Genomic DNA, 17,146 nt, shown 5'->3' with positions numbered 1-17,146 from the left:
CTGCAGGGAGAGATAGCTGTACGGGGACACCAGAAATGGGCTTAACACATTGTGCCCATGTGGGGAATCGAACTGTTGGACTGCAGGTTGTGGACAAGCCAACGCTTTAACCACTAGGCTAGAGATAGCTGTTGGACTGCAGGTTGTAGGTTAGGACTGCAGGTTGTAGAAGAGAGAGGTAGCTATAGGACTGCAGGTTGTAGAAGAGAGAGATAGCTATAGGACTGCAGGTTGTAGAAGGGAGAGATAGCTATAGGACTGCAGGTTGTAGAAGAGAGAGATAGCTGTTGGACTGCAGGTTGTAGAAGGGAGAGATAGCTGTTGGACTGCAGGTTGTAGAAGGGAGAGATAGCTGTTGGACTGCAGGTTGTAGAAGAGAGAGATAGCTGTTGGACTGCAGGTTGTAGAAGGGAGAGATAGCTATAGGACTGCAGGTTGTAGAAGAGAGAGATAGCTATAGGACTGCAGGTTGTAGAAGAGAGAGATAGCTATAGGACTGCAGGTTGTAGAAGGGAGAGATAGCTATAGGACTGCAGGTTGATAGAAGAGAGAGATAGCTATAGGACTGCAGGTTGTAGAAGAGAGAGATAGAGAGATAGGCTATAGGACTGCAGGTTGTAGAAGAGAGAGATAGCTGTTGGACTGCAGGTTGTAGAAGAGAGATAGGTAGCTAGGTAGCTATAGGACTGCAGGTTGTAGACTGCAGGTTGTAGCAAAAGGGAGAGATAGCTATAGGACTGCAGGTTGTAGAAGAGAGAGATAGCTATAGGACTGCAGGTTGTAGAAGAGAGAGATAGCTATAGGACTGCAGGTTGTAGAAGAGAGAGATAGCTATAGGACTGCAGGTTGTAGAAGAGAGAGATAGCTATAGGACTGCAGGTTGTAGAAGGGAGAGATAGCTATAGGACTGCAGGTTGTAGAAGAGAGAGATAGCTATAGGACTGCAGGTTGTAGGGTTTATCCTTTGAGTTCAATCTTCTAACTGCAGCTGCACTGGTATCACTACACAAATACTGAAATGTGAAACTATAATGTTACTGTAAAATGTTATAGTTCTAGATTGTCAACATTAACTCCTGTAACTAGTAAATGCTGTTTGATGATTAGAATAAACTTAATAATGGATTACAAGATATCACATGAGTTTTATGTGTCGGATTGGTAAACAGTTAAACTGTGGTATGGCATTCTAGAGGGCTTCGTATAAAACCGACATAAGAACAGACAGAGACAATGCACACGCACGCACGCACACATGCACTTCACTTCAGGTATATCACAGACTGAGACAAAACATCGTGAGGCAGGGGTAGCACCAGCAGACTCTTATACCCTGAGTTCAACTCAGCTTCATACCACTGAACATCTCAACAAGTACCCACAGAATCTCTGTTCAAATCTCACCTGGTACAGTCTGGTGGCCTGGGCACCAAGAGGGTCCTGGTTGATGGCGATGACTCTTTTATTCTGCAGGATGGCCTTGAACTCAGGTTTGATGTTGCGAAGGTCGGCTGAGATGAATAATGGCGACGCCATCATGGCCCACATTCCAAACTGTGCCTTCTGCTGGTAATAACTGAGGCCGAAATCTCCAACAATGAGCTGAAAGACATCTCCAAGTGTTTTAACTCACACTAGAAAGTAGGTACAGAGACAACAAGTACATCTGTTATCAGTTATTAACTATATATTCTGCAAATCTTACTGTTTGGATAGTGAGTGAGTGAGTGAGTTGAGTTTTACGCCGCACTCAGCAATATTCCAGCTATATGGCGGCGGTCTGTAAATAATCGAGTCTGGACCAGACAATCCAGTGATCAACAGCATGAGCATCGATCTGCGCAATTTGGAACCGATGACATGTGTCAACCAAGTCAGCGAAACTGACCACCCGATCCCGTCAGTCGCCTCTTACGACAAGATAGTCGCCTTTTTATGGCAAGCACATGGGTTGCTGAAGACCTATTCTACCCCGGATCTTCACGGGTCTGTTTGGATAGTGTTATGTGGCAGTGTTTGCAGACATTGTAGAACACTATTATATTTGTAACTATATTTAGACTGGAAGATAACATTGGTGTGAATATTTCTAGGTCTATTCTGGAAAATACCAGTGTAATGAGACCCAGAGAGTTAGAGAAAGTTCTGGAAACTTTGGCTTATAAATAAATGGACATGCTCTTGCCCGAGGCATCTCACATCACATCTCACATTACAAGAAGGCCAGCAGATCTGTGAAGATCACTTTTCACCCTGGTTACTCAGCCTTGGCCTATTTTGGAGGCTTGACCACTGTCGCAGTGACGTGAAAACTATCCACGTCTTTATTACTATACTCAGTTTTACTGTCATACTGCCTTTGAATCACCACTACCACTCTATTACTGCCATTGTTATTCTTTTGTTTTGATTTGTAAACTCAGTTAATTTTAGAATAAAATTGTTTATTATGTAACATCTCCTTGCTGTTTGTTGGTTTCACATCAAGCTCTTTTACAGACTGATTGCCAGCTAAATTATAGTTTCTACTTGGGAATCATAGTCATATCCCCAAAACCATAAGCTACAAGTCCAAACTCTTACAGTTTGATATATTAAACTTTGTGGCAATTTGTTTCATTGTAAGACAATGAAAAAGGTGTGGCTGTCTATGAAAAACAGAAACAGCATGATTAGGGACCATTCATAATTTATGGCTAGGGGGGTTGATGATGATTTTTATGGAGGAGCATGTACAGTTTGAATGACCACCCCTAAAAGTTTTGTAAAATGTAAGTGAACCCCCTGCATGTCATGTACAAAATCAATGACCCCCCCCCCCTCCCCATTCTTTTAATTTCTAAGCATATTTTTGTAAAAACAATTATGTACAAAATTGCTAAAGCCCCCTAGTACATTTGTACAAAATTGATGACCCCTGCTACCTCCCCAGAACAAAATGGGTGAGCCCCTCTTAAAATCATCCACACCCCTCCTAGCCATAAATTATGAGCGGTTCCTTATCCCTTTCTTCTGAATGTACAGGACACCACCCAAGTCCCCAGTCCTATACTACCGGTAAACACTGTATCACAAGCTCGAGGTGCGGATCAGCTGCCGTACCTCATCAGGGTCATTAAATCCACCTGGAGCTGCGACTTCGGAAAAGTTGCCTTCATTTTTGCCATAGTAGTTGATGATGTCGAGGACGCTGTCCCATGAGTCCTGAATGTCCTTTGTAGTTCCGCCAGATGTTGCAGTTTTCTTTGATGGCTTGGTAGTCGGGCTGGACAGACAAAATATATTTCAAATTGATCTGATATCATAGGACAAGTCAACATTTAACAGATGTGGCACCTGTGATTCTAATATATTGCACTGCAACAACCACTGACAATACTGAGCAGAACACTACAAATACATTACATTAAATTACATATGACACTGATATTTGTCTTCCATAGCAATAACTAGCAATTTTGGGAAAATCAACATAACAATAAGTTCTAATAATGTAAACAACAGAGCTCAATTATCATTGATTGTATTTTACAGGATTTTATACATTTACAACATATTCAGGATCATGTGATAACATACTTTGAGTCAAAGTGTGTTGATAACTCTTCCATGTTTAGTTAATTCCCCTAACACGCATCCAGGTTCCTTCTCCTACTGCTAACACATCACTACAGTACTTTGACTTCATGCAACAACATCACACCATGAGCAAGTACATGAAACTGAATTAAGGTGACAACGAGGTGAGCAAAATGATTTGAGTGAGTTTGTTGAAACTTTACATCTCATCAGTCATATCTCAGCAATATAGTAATGGGAGCATGTTTTACATCTTCATTTAATATATTCTGTAGTAAAGTAATACCAAAATGAAATATATGAAATAAATCTACACAACCATATGATCTAAATTACAAGCATTTTATGCCAAAACACATTCACAATTTACAACACAATACAGAGGGCCAAATTACTTGAGATTCCAATGATACTGATAGTGGATGAGTTTGGGTTAAAACTACCTTAAACAGTGAGTGAGTATGGTTTTACGCTGCTTTTTAGCAATACAAGCAATATTATCAACACCAGAAATTGGCCTACTTCAAACAGTATTTCAGTTCTATCAAGCAAATCCCTTAATAGGGGGAGGGAGGCAAGCAAGGGAGCTAATTTGACACCAGCAATATTGCAAAAAGTATGGTGACAGGCTCCAGTAACGCCAGTTTCAGCCATTAACCTTGTTTGCGAAAGCCACAGGCCTGGGTAAGATGTTGCACAACTCAAGAAACTTAATCAGGGGTGAGTCTGGGATTTAAACCCTTGATATAGTGATTGTCTTCAGATATGCTACACACAGAATATAAACACCTTATAACACTCAGCCACAGCTTTCCCCCCAATAGCGTAACATTAAACGAGTGTTGTGAAGCAAACTTTCCAAAAGCAGCAGTTTCCCTGTGACAACAAAGTGGCTCATTCTTCAGTATATACAGTATGATTTATGATTTACCTTTAACCAAGTAATCTCAGCATCTTAGCATAAAAACAGTGGTTGATCATCTGGAAATATGCCTTGAGAGTTTCTATCACACATTCCATGGTACAATGACTCCACAACATGCCAGAAGACATAATTAATCTCTGGTCTATCCCTCATCAAACTCATCCACAACATGCTCTAGTCTCAGCGAGAGTGAGTGAGTTGGGTTCAACACTACTTATGACAGTGTTCCAGTTGTCAGTGCGTAGTCTTAATATGGGAAGAAGGCCTGCAGACAGCTCAGGAGTTTACCGGTACCTCTTTGGTGTAACCCACATACACAGATATGGCACTGACCAGCCTAGACACACAATCAGGGTGAATCGAGATTTGCACCTACATTCATAGGTATAGATTTTTAAAGTCTCGAAAGATGACTAACATCTTCAGCTAAATACCCTTTAATTACTAGTTGATCACATAGCCAAGGTGTTAGAGGTGGAACTGAAGAGCCGATATTGACTCCAGCACACACATCAAAGTAGTCAGTTTTTTCCTGTCTAACATGCTGATGAGCTGAGATGCTGATTGGCAGTACTATCATCTTGACAACAAGTTGTGTGTAGTCAACAGTGAAGAGGATTTCTGCTAAAAATACAGAAGATTATGGTGTGATTGCAGCCAAAATGCCTGAATTATGGTTATGTTGTAATAGAGGTAGAGAAATCATATTCAGAAGCATCATCGGCTTCTGATGTGCACAAGGGACACAACTATAGACATTGAGTGGCAACGTCTTAGATTACCGGGACTACTGTGTTCCCAAATCAACAAGATTGACTATAGATAACATCTTGGCTGAGGCCATTGTTAATATATTATCCTGAATGTCATAGCAGTTATCAGTTATCGGAAACCAAAACAAGCATAAGGGATACACTGTACACCAAGGTCAGCACTCAACAGTTCATGATAACACTTACATAACACCTTGATAACACCACTATATCCCTAGGTTATCAACCTGTTAATGATCCTAAACAATGCAGTTAATAGGTCAATGACACTGAGTAGTAGACAGGATGACAGTCCTGGACCAGGGTAATCTAAGGCTTCATTTAATAGATAAAGCCTTAGTTGGACCCTTACCATTACCATCTACTACAGAGCTTTATTTCATAAAATAAGACTTTAGTCGGGGATTTCAAGCAAAATGTCCCCGGCAGCCACAATTCCCAAAGAAATGTATTGCGCTTCCTCCCAAGGGGAATTGTGCCGGCTGCCATCACACAAAGTTGCAGAGACAACGGCGGGATACGAACCCACATACACAGCTTGGCGCAGACTATACATAATGGGTCGCACCACTTAACCGACTGAGCTACCGCGGACTTAGCTGAAGTAGGTCAGTTTAACGGGTAGATCATGCGCACTCCACGCATCACGCGGACACGCTATTGTCTGGAATCAATAATTCCTGTCTGCCTGGCCCATCCCTCAAGTAGTACAAGGTAGGTTCGTTTTATGTCCACGTACGCTATGTCACGTTGGCCTCGATGAAACAGTTTAATGTGAATCGCCTATGATCTCTTTGGTGTTCGTTATAAAAGCTTGCCGGGCTTTTGTATCCCCTGTTCTATATACTTTTTTTCTCGTCCCTCGCTGATAGCAGACTTACGAGACTTGGATCGAATCTCTTGTTTCATTTTGTCATATTTTGTGAGTTCAGAGAGGATTGAACGAAACTCCTCCTCCGAGATCTTACTGTCAGTGAGTGCCGTGGAAATACGCCACTCACCGTGTTCAGCTTTGTTTTCGCCAGAACCCTGATTTCATCGTGTTTCAATGCTTTTACGATGCAGTCTGCGGGATACAAGCTTAAGCCCCAACCCCAACACCCCTGTCACTCCAGCTGTTATTTCGAGCCCCATCACTATAGGTGCGCCACGATGGTAGCTAACAACCCAACACCTGCCACCCCTAGGCCCATGCTGGCTGCCATAAGGGTAGTATCGGTCCCGTCCACGGCATTGAAAGCTCTATGGTACTTCTTATAAAGTGCTTTCCGCTTATCGCGGTCTTGTTCTAGTTGGCGTCTTACATCACATAATTGCCTCAAGCGGAACCCGTCTACGGTTTCCAGGGTCTTCGCTACTTCATCTACGCCTGGGTACAGTCCCATCCTATAATATATATTACAAAAGATATTTTAATTGGGTTTCAGTTAACAGTCGATCAACGTACTTGAGACTTATAAGGTGTAAACCCTCAGGTAGGTGAATAGGTGAGAATTTAATAACTGGACCTACATTCAAACGATCTAAATAGTAGTAGGGGTTCATTGAGGAGGTTACAGAACTAAATTCGGAGTCCGTTTGTATGATGATACGGTAACGTTCATCACGGGTACTGGGACCAAAGTATACTTCCACCCCGGGTAAGAGTTGACGTACTTGTTTACTATCAGAATGTTCCAGTATATATATTTCTATGATGAGTGTGGATTCTGGATTTATAATCGGATACCTTATATGCTCAGAGCAGTTATACCTTAACTGGCCCCCGTGGAATGCCATTAACATATTAGAGGTGGACGTTTTTAGACTAATACTTGAATTAGGTCCAGGAACGAAACACGAGGGCACGGTACCGCTATTCCTAATCTCGGAGATCTCGGCAGTATTTTGTTTCAGGGAGATATAGGGTGAGGAGAGGGTTAAGTTAACTAACCATTCAGGTTCTTTAAAATCTGATAGCTTAATTAACTCGCCTATACACGTTGTTTTTAAGTGTAGGACGCACAACAGCGCCTTTCCTCACCAGGCTGGTCGAATCCCTCGTGTCCCCTAGATCGTTAAGTAGTGTTGGGTGAAGCCAAGACATTGCTATAATACTATTATGATATAATTTCCAACTGGTTTTCTGATAATAGTTCAGGGGTGCACTTCACCCCCATGAAGTGTATGTTGTCGGGTAGGAAGATCTTGGTTAGTGATATAATGTCTTCCACGATCACGGTGACACCCTGCAGACTGGTTTTGGAGTCGACACCCACCCGCGACGTAAACGTTGCAAACGCGGATACTGTTGTTGTTTCCCCACCGGAGTTTGACCCCTTCACGATCTCTACATCATCCCGCCGATGGTTCCCCTAGGTAGACTTGGATGATAAGTGTTGAGTTCGCCGGTAGACTCTCCAGGATCCTGACCACGCCTTCAATTCAGACACCAACTGCAATACCACGTTTTGCATCCCCGCTTTACTCGATAGCATGTGGGCTGCCATACTGGCGAAAGTGGGCTGATGACTACGCCACGTCTCTGAGTCGGGATGTTAGCCACGAGCAGGGTTCCGTTGTTCACGAATTTTGTTTAGGTGGTTGTCTTTGTTATCCGTAAACACGAGGGGAGCCGAGCCTAATATTGAGAAACCAGTCGACTTTTACCCGTAATAACACCCACTTGTCATCATCGGTGAAAACGAGCGATATGGTTTGTTTCGGCGACGGTAGTGCTCTCAACATCGGTTAAGTCGAACAGTTTGCCCCCGAACGATGGGTATATCATCCAATTATCACCGTGTTGACAAGGGTGTACTTAGTGTTGATTGCCGCCTTTGAGGTATCTACTATATCACTTAGGTTGCTAGTACCACCGGAGGGGACTTCAACGCGCTTTGTAAATGCTGTTTTAAGTTGTAAAGGCGACACTTTACCATCTACTCCGGGTCGTCGAATCCGCTGTGTGTCCCCGAGATCGGAGATCCCCACATTGATGCATTTTTCAACTTCATTCCGGGACCTTGTGCGCTGGTCATTTTATGTGCAGCGCTACGCTGAGGTATCCTATATTCACCTAGATTATGATTTATATCTAACACCGATATTATCAGCTCAGGGATGTTGCCCTGGGTTAACCTCTTATACTGCCGCTGGTGAAAATGACTCGGTTCTGCCGCCGTTGTATTTCTCCGCTTTCACCGTAATGCTCTCAGTATAGTGGAAGGGTGACCCCTTGAATGTTGTCCGTTGTGCTAACCTGGCTGAGATGAATGCACAGCTCTCGCACGGTACTAGGTCGGTAACTTCGTGCCTGTGGCGTAGTCGCTGGTTTTATCTCTTCAGGCTGTATACCGAAGTGTCCTCGCCAGTGGTCGACCGAGCCTCAAGGAGTTTCTTCCGTTGTTGATTAACACCACTGTACCGCTTTGAGTCGCTCATCTTGAGTTCGCCCCAATGGTTTGAATACCTCGCCGCTTAGAGAGCACACGCTGTAGTAACCATCAATTATCTTGTTGCTAGCGCCACCTACTAACAGTTTATTGTTGCTAGCGCTGATGTTAGTCCATCGTGGTAGGTAGGTTATATCGCGACAGTGCTATTTCGAAGTTGACCCGACGTGTTATCGATCGCTAGCGCCAGCTGAACGGCCTCGCCATTGCTATTCCTGGAAGTGTTATGTACATGTTATATAAACTCATTATATAATAGTTTTAAAACATGAAGATCGTGGTCGCTGATGGATTGTATTTCGACGGCCCAGTTCATAGATGTGTTCGATAAGTATAAGTTTTCGGGTGACTAACGCTAAGACAGTGCACGCTTTGGTTGAACAATCCGATGCAGTTCTGGCAGAATCAACTCAACTTCGCAGAGTGGTGGTGCGCTACAACGGGTGTGGTGTATCCGACACTCGGCGCGGACCGCTGAGTCAGTCTGTGTTCACGTTTCAATGTACTACCAGGTCAGGGCGATCCTCAAAGAGATCAGCCCACTCCCACAAGAAAAGCGCGGAATGCAGTAAACAACCAATAACGATAGACGGGCCTACTTAACGATTTGCAACGAATTCGAATCGACACTAAAACGGATTGGCGCTTGCCGGACCGAACCACGGATTGGGTATTCCTATCGTTCACAACATGCCCTCGTGGAAGCCAGCCAGAAGTTGCAAGATTGGGGATACAAGTCGATCATCATATCACAACAAACGAAAGTGGGATGACCGTTACATGGCATTCGGACGACAGCAAGGATTACCGAGTTTGAGGTTCGAGCAGGGGTGACTGGAAAAAGTTCATGTTGGAATCGAAGGGTATACTCGTGCCGGCACCGAACGCTTGAATGACTCGATTCGAACGACGCGGTGGGCACTGTTGGCGTGCAGACGCAAACGCCGCTCAAATATCCTAGGCAAAGGGACTGCTTACGACGACAGAAACAATTCAAGATTTGTCAACGAGGATGCTATCAATGCTCCAGTTGATCTCCCGAGTGCCATCAAACGCTACCAAGACGTGTTGGAATATGCCAGGTCGAAAAGCTTCCACTCACGGTTCGGACGTGGGACTGTACATGGCTCGAAAGCGATATGCAACTGAGAGTAAAAGTGGTGGGCTACAACAACTAAATAGTCATAGCCACGGGCGGTCAAAAGTTGAGCGCCAACCTCGATGTCAACGTCCCCCACGTCCCACCACCCACCCGATCGTGAAACGGGTATAGTAGCGCCACCCCGAGCCTAGGGTTCAAACACACACACCTACAGCCCCAGTCTGCAGCCTCCAATCAGCAGCACATCGACCGTAAAACAGCCATGGTGGTTGGTGGGTAGCTTTGGGGCTCATTTGGTTAAAATTCCTTAGCCGCTTACATACACCAGACCCGCCACGGCGACGATGGCTGCCCACAGGTTTTGATAAGCCACGGCAGTTTTAGCCAGAGCTCAGCAACCACCGGAGACGATGCTACCCAGGATGCCAGGGTAGGGCTTCAAGCGGCCTTACCAGCCAGTTTAGCCAGGGCCTCCCCGAGATTTTTTATCCACTCTTTGACACCCCCACCACTTGGTGCATGCGTGGGTGTACCCCCACCACCGCCGGCGGCGCCAGTGACACCACCAGGGTTGATATGATGAAGCCCAATGCAGTCAGAATGTTGGCGATGGTGATGCCTTGCTCCCCGAACAGGGTCCGAATCCTGGCAGCTAAGCGTGGTGTCTTCTATTTAGAACTCGATCGATGGTTTCCTCGTGACTGACTGATCTCATGCGTCGAGGGCTTCCTTCGTTCGAGGAAGCGGATTCCAACCGGAGTCCGCCTCTCGCCTTCCAAGTTTTATTCTCTCCTCGACACGGCTGTTTCATATCATCGTCTGCTTCCGGCGAAGTTTTATTTTCTCGCTGCCGTCGCGCCATCGACTTCGCTCAGTTTCCCCATGTTGTTAACGAAGTTCTCCACGTGCATGTTTCAAGGCTTTCGTCTTAAACCTCGCAGTTCCCTAAGGGGAAATCGAGCCCGCAAGGGTTTGTCATGGTACGAAATAATATTTTTTCGATACTGTCCGATGTTTCTTTAGCATCCCCAGTATTGGCCCTGGCTACTTGCAGATCTTGACGACTTGGGGAAGCTTAGACCGGGCATACAATCGCGTAATCTATGAAGCCTAGTTCCCCACGGAGCAGTTGACTCCCACCAGGGCTTTGATTTGTGAGTGTTGACAAAGCATATGGCTTCCGGTCTTTTTATGATATCAGCCCCGGGTAAGCCTTCAATCGCAGCGTGGCCCTTCTTATCGACCATAAACTTAGAATAGTCCCTCCCCAACGGCTTGATGTTGTCTTTATTTTCAACTGCGTCGTAATAATCATCGACGGCTGACTGTACAAGTTCAGTACTTAAAGGAACGAGGTTTCATCCTCCCACATATCCTCCATAGGTATTTCCTCATAACCACCTTCAGCCATTATTTAGTATTAAAACTTATATATTTCATTTATATAACAATGTACGGTAGAAAACTAGATCCTTTCAGGAGATCGAGAGCCACTAGGTGTCAAAGCCGTCGTCAGTCGGGTGACCATCACCAACAATCCCAGCAAGATAGACCAGAATCAAACGCTGCTGGTTAGATTTCCAAACCTTGGCACGTAATGACCTCATTGTACCAGGCACTGTTCGACTGGCGTTCAACATCACGCTGACCTCCGACAACGCATACAAACGCGAGCTAGTGCGGAATGTAGGTCGAGCTATTATCAAGAAAACGACCATCAAGATTACCGCAACGAGGTGCTTAGCATCGACGACAGCGACGCGGTTTCACTGCTACAGGGACCTCTGGAAAAGCGAGGGAGAACGCGGTCAACGACGGTACCAAGGTATCAGTAAATCCACCAGATCGCGCGATTGGGTATACCTTCAATGGCAGACCAGTTAGCCAAGCTTATCGGACGGTGAAAAGGCCATCGCCAAGCGTGCGACGGAACAGGTTCATGCGTGCCGACTTCGAAGTTGCTCACGGAACACGCCAGCGCTTTACCAAGCCGCTGGGTGATAGGCTTGAATACGAAGCTAACGCTTAACGACTACAGCAAAGTAGCGTTTAACGGGCGATGAAGCTAGTTATACCATAGACAACATCTCTCTGAGTTCGACATGGTCACTAGTCCGAGCTGGCCAGGCAGGTTCTGGCCAGTACTCGGGAATGTAGCCATCCTGTAACGATCGGCAGATAAGACATAGATCCATCGCGGCGGGATAAGAGCGACACTGTGTGGAATATCAACCTGAACGTGCGGGCGCCGATCGATGAAAGGTATCCTGATCGCCCCCGTGGAGGATTACGAGTCGCTCCGAGGGACAGCGGTGAAGTTTTTCAACCCCGAAGATTGAAAAGGTGGAAGTGACCATCGGTACCCAACCAGCTGTTTAGTCATGGTATGAGCGTCGCGTACTCAGCAGTGGGATGAGATAAAAAGCTGCCGAAAGCAAACATCCATACATAGCCAAAGACCTGACCTATCATCCGTGCAAATCGGGTGAATACTTAACTAACAACAAGCACGCTGTGGTTGGACATGCGATCCACGGATGACGATAAACTACATGGTAGCGGCCGTGAGAATAGACAATGGTAGCGAAGGAATTACTATCCAGATTACCAAGAAGGCTCAACCCGCTGGCAAGTTGAAATTATATCTGTAATGCTATTATGGATGCTAAACTTAATATAGACAATGGGAGATTCGCAAGCCATCTACTGATGGTATTGATTTGCCCCCGCCGACCCACACTGCGCCATAGTAAAGCGGGCAGACTGGCTGTGGGAAGACCGTTTCGTGTTGGATATGTTGGAGGGTACTACAGGGATGTGTTCGACCACATCGCTATCATGTGTCCTACTCTGAGCATGAATAAAACGTGATAATGGAAAGACCTTGGTGATGACGACCCTGGACGCATACACAGAGTCGATCCGGGGCCACGCCTACAGGACTGGTTGAAAGCTTACCATATGAAATTTAAAGGAGTCGACGTTGTTCATACTGGACGACTGCAGCTTAATCGCCGCGAGATAACAAAAAGAGAGATATGCTATCATACCTGGCATTTTCAGGCCGACCGCAAAGCTAACAGCGCCTGGGTGCTAACGCAGAAGTTCAACTCGGTGTTGAAAGACCTCAGGAGCAGACGCCGATGGGTTGCCTTATTTCACTGCAAGGATAGGGATTCGTTCGAAGAGTGTTTGAGAGAGAACGATGTGATGAATAAATTAGAACGGGAACGGGTGAATAAACAGCTCGCTGAAACTAAACACGCCTAAGCTCGTGCTCAAGACCGACCAACCTGGATTGGATTATAGGGTGTTTTAGCTTAGCAATGCTTAGCAATGCTTAGCAAATGCTTAGCAATGCTTAGTAAATTCTTAGCAAAGCAATGCTTAGTATAAATACTTAGCATTTAGTTATAGTTATGGTATTTGAAGTGCTCGCCGTGGTGCAACTTAACCTTTATTTCTGTGTGTTTCGCTTTATATCGTGATATTATATAGTTAAAACTAAAACTTACTTGTTACATTATAGGATGGAGTGTGAGGAATTGTTAGAGCAACTGTTGGTACCCCAATCACCACAGGTGGATCTATGATAAGCGAGAGAAACTGGTGTATGCTATTGTTGGTGGCAAAGCCAAACATTACTTTGGGGAGTACCTCGGATAAAATTCACAAAATGTCAGCCGAAGAAATCGATAAACTGTAACGCTAAATAATGCAGACTAGACTAGGTTCAGAGATGACAAAGACAATAGGATCGGCTATGACTCAGATATACACTGGTATTAAGGTCATACTTCCTTCCCATCCCCGGAGCCGACTTTACCTGTGGGAAGACCTCGAAAGACCCTTTTTATCGAACCGCTTTGAGCTCTCTATTAGCTGCAGCTGTATCACAAATACGGTATGTTGTTAGGCCCGGTTAACGGGCGGGCGATTATCACTGCAAAGCATTGTCAATTTGAGAGGAAAAATAATAATAATAGTATAGATGGATGCTGCACAGGAGACCCCACAACTGGCGGAGACCCCTTCAGAGGAGACCCCACAACTGGAGGTGACCCCTCCCACAGTAACCAGGCAGAAGAATCCTAAGAGAGTAGCTGCCGGTAAAAAACGGTGGTGTAACCAACATAAAATTATCAGGGTGACTCACCCGGAGCAACTCTTGTTAGTTGTATGCGCAACTGCTGCCGTGGCTATCTCGTGGTTATATACACGACACAGGGATCCCAGGGAAGGAAACCCTCCCCCACAATTAGAGGTCAACCCGCATATCATGCAATAAAATATATATTTTTATATCATATACATAATGTCTGAGGGGCGTTCGTCAGCAACGACGATACCACGCCACCGTGGTCGCCAGTCTAGCCGTAGGATACGCCGGTTGACCAAAATGGTGCTTAAACAACCAACTATCAAGCCAGATTTCAACCTGCAGGATATGGGTATGCTAATAATGAACCTTGGTGACAGCGATGGCCACAAAAAGACATCCTAGTAAAACAAGGAATAATACCTGAAGATATTATGAAATAAATATAAGGATGGCTACGATTGCTATGATGGTCGGTGGTGCGTTAGTGAATGCCCTGGCATTTTCCGGGAGTAATTTCTCTCTAAATCCACGAGTCTCGCGGCTGAAATACAGGCGAGAGGAAGCGCACGATCTTCGCCATTGAGAAGTTACAAATAGCACAGGCCGAAAGTACGCTAAACAACGCCTCCAGCGGATCGGACACATTAACGAACAACTCAGGCGTGAAAACCATGCCGTTCAAACATTCCACGATGTACCACGGCGCGGGAGACAATACTACTTATTAACTGGTAAGCGATTGGAGCCACTACAGAAGCCAACACTCGCTCCAGTACTACACACCATCCAAGGGACAAATGGATCGTGAACTGACCTTCATATATGCGGCGCTGGGTATAGCGTGACTGCTTTGGTTGTGAAACAATTAGACTAATACACATATAAATATGTTAACATGTACCGATGTGAATATATACTTATGGGGAAGACCGAGACCTGTGGTAGGGAATGCGGTACTCATGGGTACTATTATTCCCCATGGGAAGTCCCAACTACTGCGTGTTCTGTGTGTGGTATAGGAGTCAAAGGACACTATTGTTTATGTAAAGCTCACGAGTGACGTGAGTCAGACATCACCTCATCTACGAGAAAAAAGGCCTACATAAAAGAGCGTGGCGATTTCTCAAGATAGCAGTGTGAACTATACCCCAATTAGAGATTATTACACTTACATATAGATATGTTTGTGGAACTTGATCCCAGTGAAGACATCGAATCTCGGTAAAAACATACTCAAAGATAAACTAAACTTCAGATTTCAGGTAATATTGAAAATGGTATGGATTAAAGATGGTGTTAAGTATACTGATCCCTTCAGTATGTGTGGGGAACATCACGACTCAATATCAGATAGATTGTTATACAAGTATGTCGGAATACCTGCTAAACTTCAAGGAATACTATATCAAACAGTGTGAGCACTGGATCGAAACAGCCCATCTAAATATAGTTGGTTGGGGTGGCCGGAGAGGATATATAACACCTTATGATTTTTACATTTCACGGCCCATTAGACATTAATTCCTTAGGTGTGTAATGCGCAATTATGAATACTATACAGTTCAAATGCGCACTGGTAGCTGTGGTAAGTATTTAAGAGGCTGGCGATGCATGTTAATAGGAACATAGATGTCGCAGATATTAAGCCCTGATAGATGATAAAATAAAACAGGAACTAGCCAGTCTTGGAAGTATTAAATTTCAAATCACAATTAAAATGACACTCGAGAAGAACATTAGGGGGATGTTACTGAGCACGTTCAGCCTTACCCGAGGTGTACAAGGGGTCGTGACCCAGATAGAGACTATAAGGCGCATCGATCGATACTAGTTTTCAGCAGATACAGGGAACACCTAGAACGCTACACACACTTGGGATCGGGTGGGCTGTAGATAAAATCGATATTGTCTATCTAGACATAGCTAACTACGCGGCCGTTCAGAGGCTGGTCATACCTAGACTTGCCTCCATACTATAAGAAAAACATGCCATGGTCAACGTTAAGAATAGAGAAAGCGATTGCTTGAGATTAGCTATCAGATCAGCTTTGTTTCCAGCTGACACCTCCATTCAGACAGGCTTTCTAGCTATCCCAAGACGATGGACTCAACTGGGATGGTATAGATGAACCAACCACCATATCTCAGATCACTAAAGTAGAAAAACAGAATAATCTAGCTATAAATGTCTTTGGACACGTAAGATCGACACAACAATAATACACAGGCTCAGCTCGTTGGTGGGAAGCGTGTTATCAATATATTTATGATCCAGCGAGGTGAAAAGTATCACTACACGCGTGAATAAAACATTTCAGTCGGTTGTTGCACGCATCAGTCGAAACACGATGGGAAAAAACACTTTTGTATGATGTCTGCAACGGTTTCAGCCGAGCTGATTTATTAGAATCCCACCAGGAGTATTGCCAAGGTGTGGGACAGACTGACTATACGCATCGACATGCCGAGGAAGGTGACAATATCCCCTAAAATTCTACAACCACAAGCACCAAATGTCCGTGCCTTATATTATATAACGCCGACTTTGAAGCATTGATCAAACCAATTAAGGTTGTTGAGGATACTCCACAGGCGGGGTTGTTAGAGTGGGGTACTCCCAATGCTCTACCCACAGGTGAGAGCTTCACACATAAAACACAAGAGCATGAAGCATGTGGATTTGGATACATAGTCGTCCGTTGTGACGGTGAAGCGAAATCTCCGTGAGTATACAGGGTCCTGACGCGGTTGAAAGGTTTCTAAAGTGTTTGCAGGAAGAAGAAATTATTAGGAAGGCGTTGTATAGAATCAGCTCCCATGCGTTATGACCCGAGCCCGACAGGTTAGCTCACTCCCCAGAGCATTAACTGTCACGTGTGTGACTCACCATAACGGTGATTCGGTGAGAGATCACTGTCACATAACCGGTAAGTATAGAGGTATGCCGCCTAACGAAAAGTGTAACCTTAAGCTTAGAATCAACCCTAAAACAATAAACATTCCCGTTGTCTTTCACAACTTGAGAGTGGTACGACTCACACTTGATTATGCAGGCCATCGCTTGAAAATCGATGGTAATATAACGTCATCCCCAACAACATGGAGAAATATCTCTTTCAGCTTAGCCGGACTTAGGTTCATTGACTCGTGTCAATTTCTATTGTCGTCATTAGCCAGCCGCCTGATTAAAACCAACGATACCTTCCTATCAACGATCGATACACAGGCGGT

At 44.8% G+C, this 17,146-nt stretch overlaps 1 protein-coding gene across 1 annotated transcript in view; it reads right to left on the bottom strand.

Annotated features, from left to right (window-relative positions):
* The window catches only part of LOC124283107 (alpha-N-acetylgalactosaminidase-like), an 84,643-nt gene that overhangs the window by 540 nt on the left and 66,957 nt on the right, over positions 1–17,146 (bottom strand). The window contains 3 exon segments of the mRNA XM_046719133.1: positions 1,405–1,602; positions 3,103–3,216; positions 3,218–3,265. Coding sequence (XP_046575089.1) covers positions 1,405–1,602; positions 3,103–3,216; positions 3,218–3,265 — 360 coding nt within the window.

This window comes from Haliotis rubra, unplaced genomic scaffold (genome assembly GCF_003918875.1).
Source record: "Haliotis rubra isolate DU_JTF1 unplaced genomic scaffold, ASM391887v1 Scf31, whole genome shotgun sequence".
Taxonomy (NCBI): domain Eukaryota; kingdom Metazoa; phylum Mollusca; class Gastropoda; order Lepetellida; family Haliotidae; genus Haliotis; species Haliotis rubra.
Note: the sequence above shows the minus strand (reverse complement) of the source record. Positions and strands in the feature narration are given on the sequence as shown.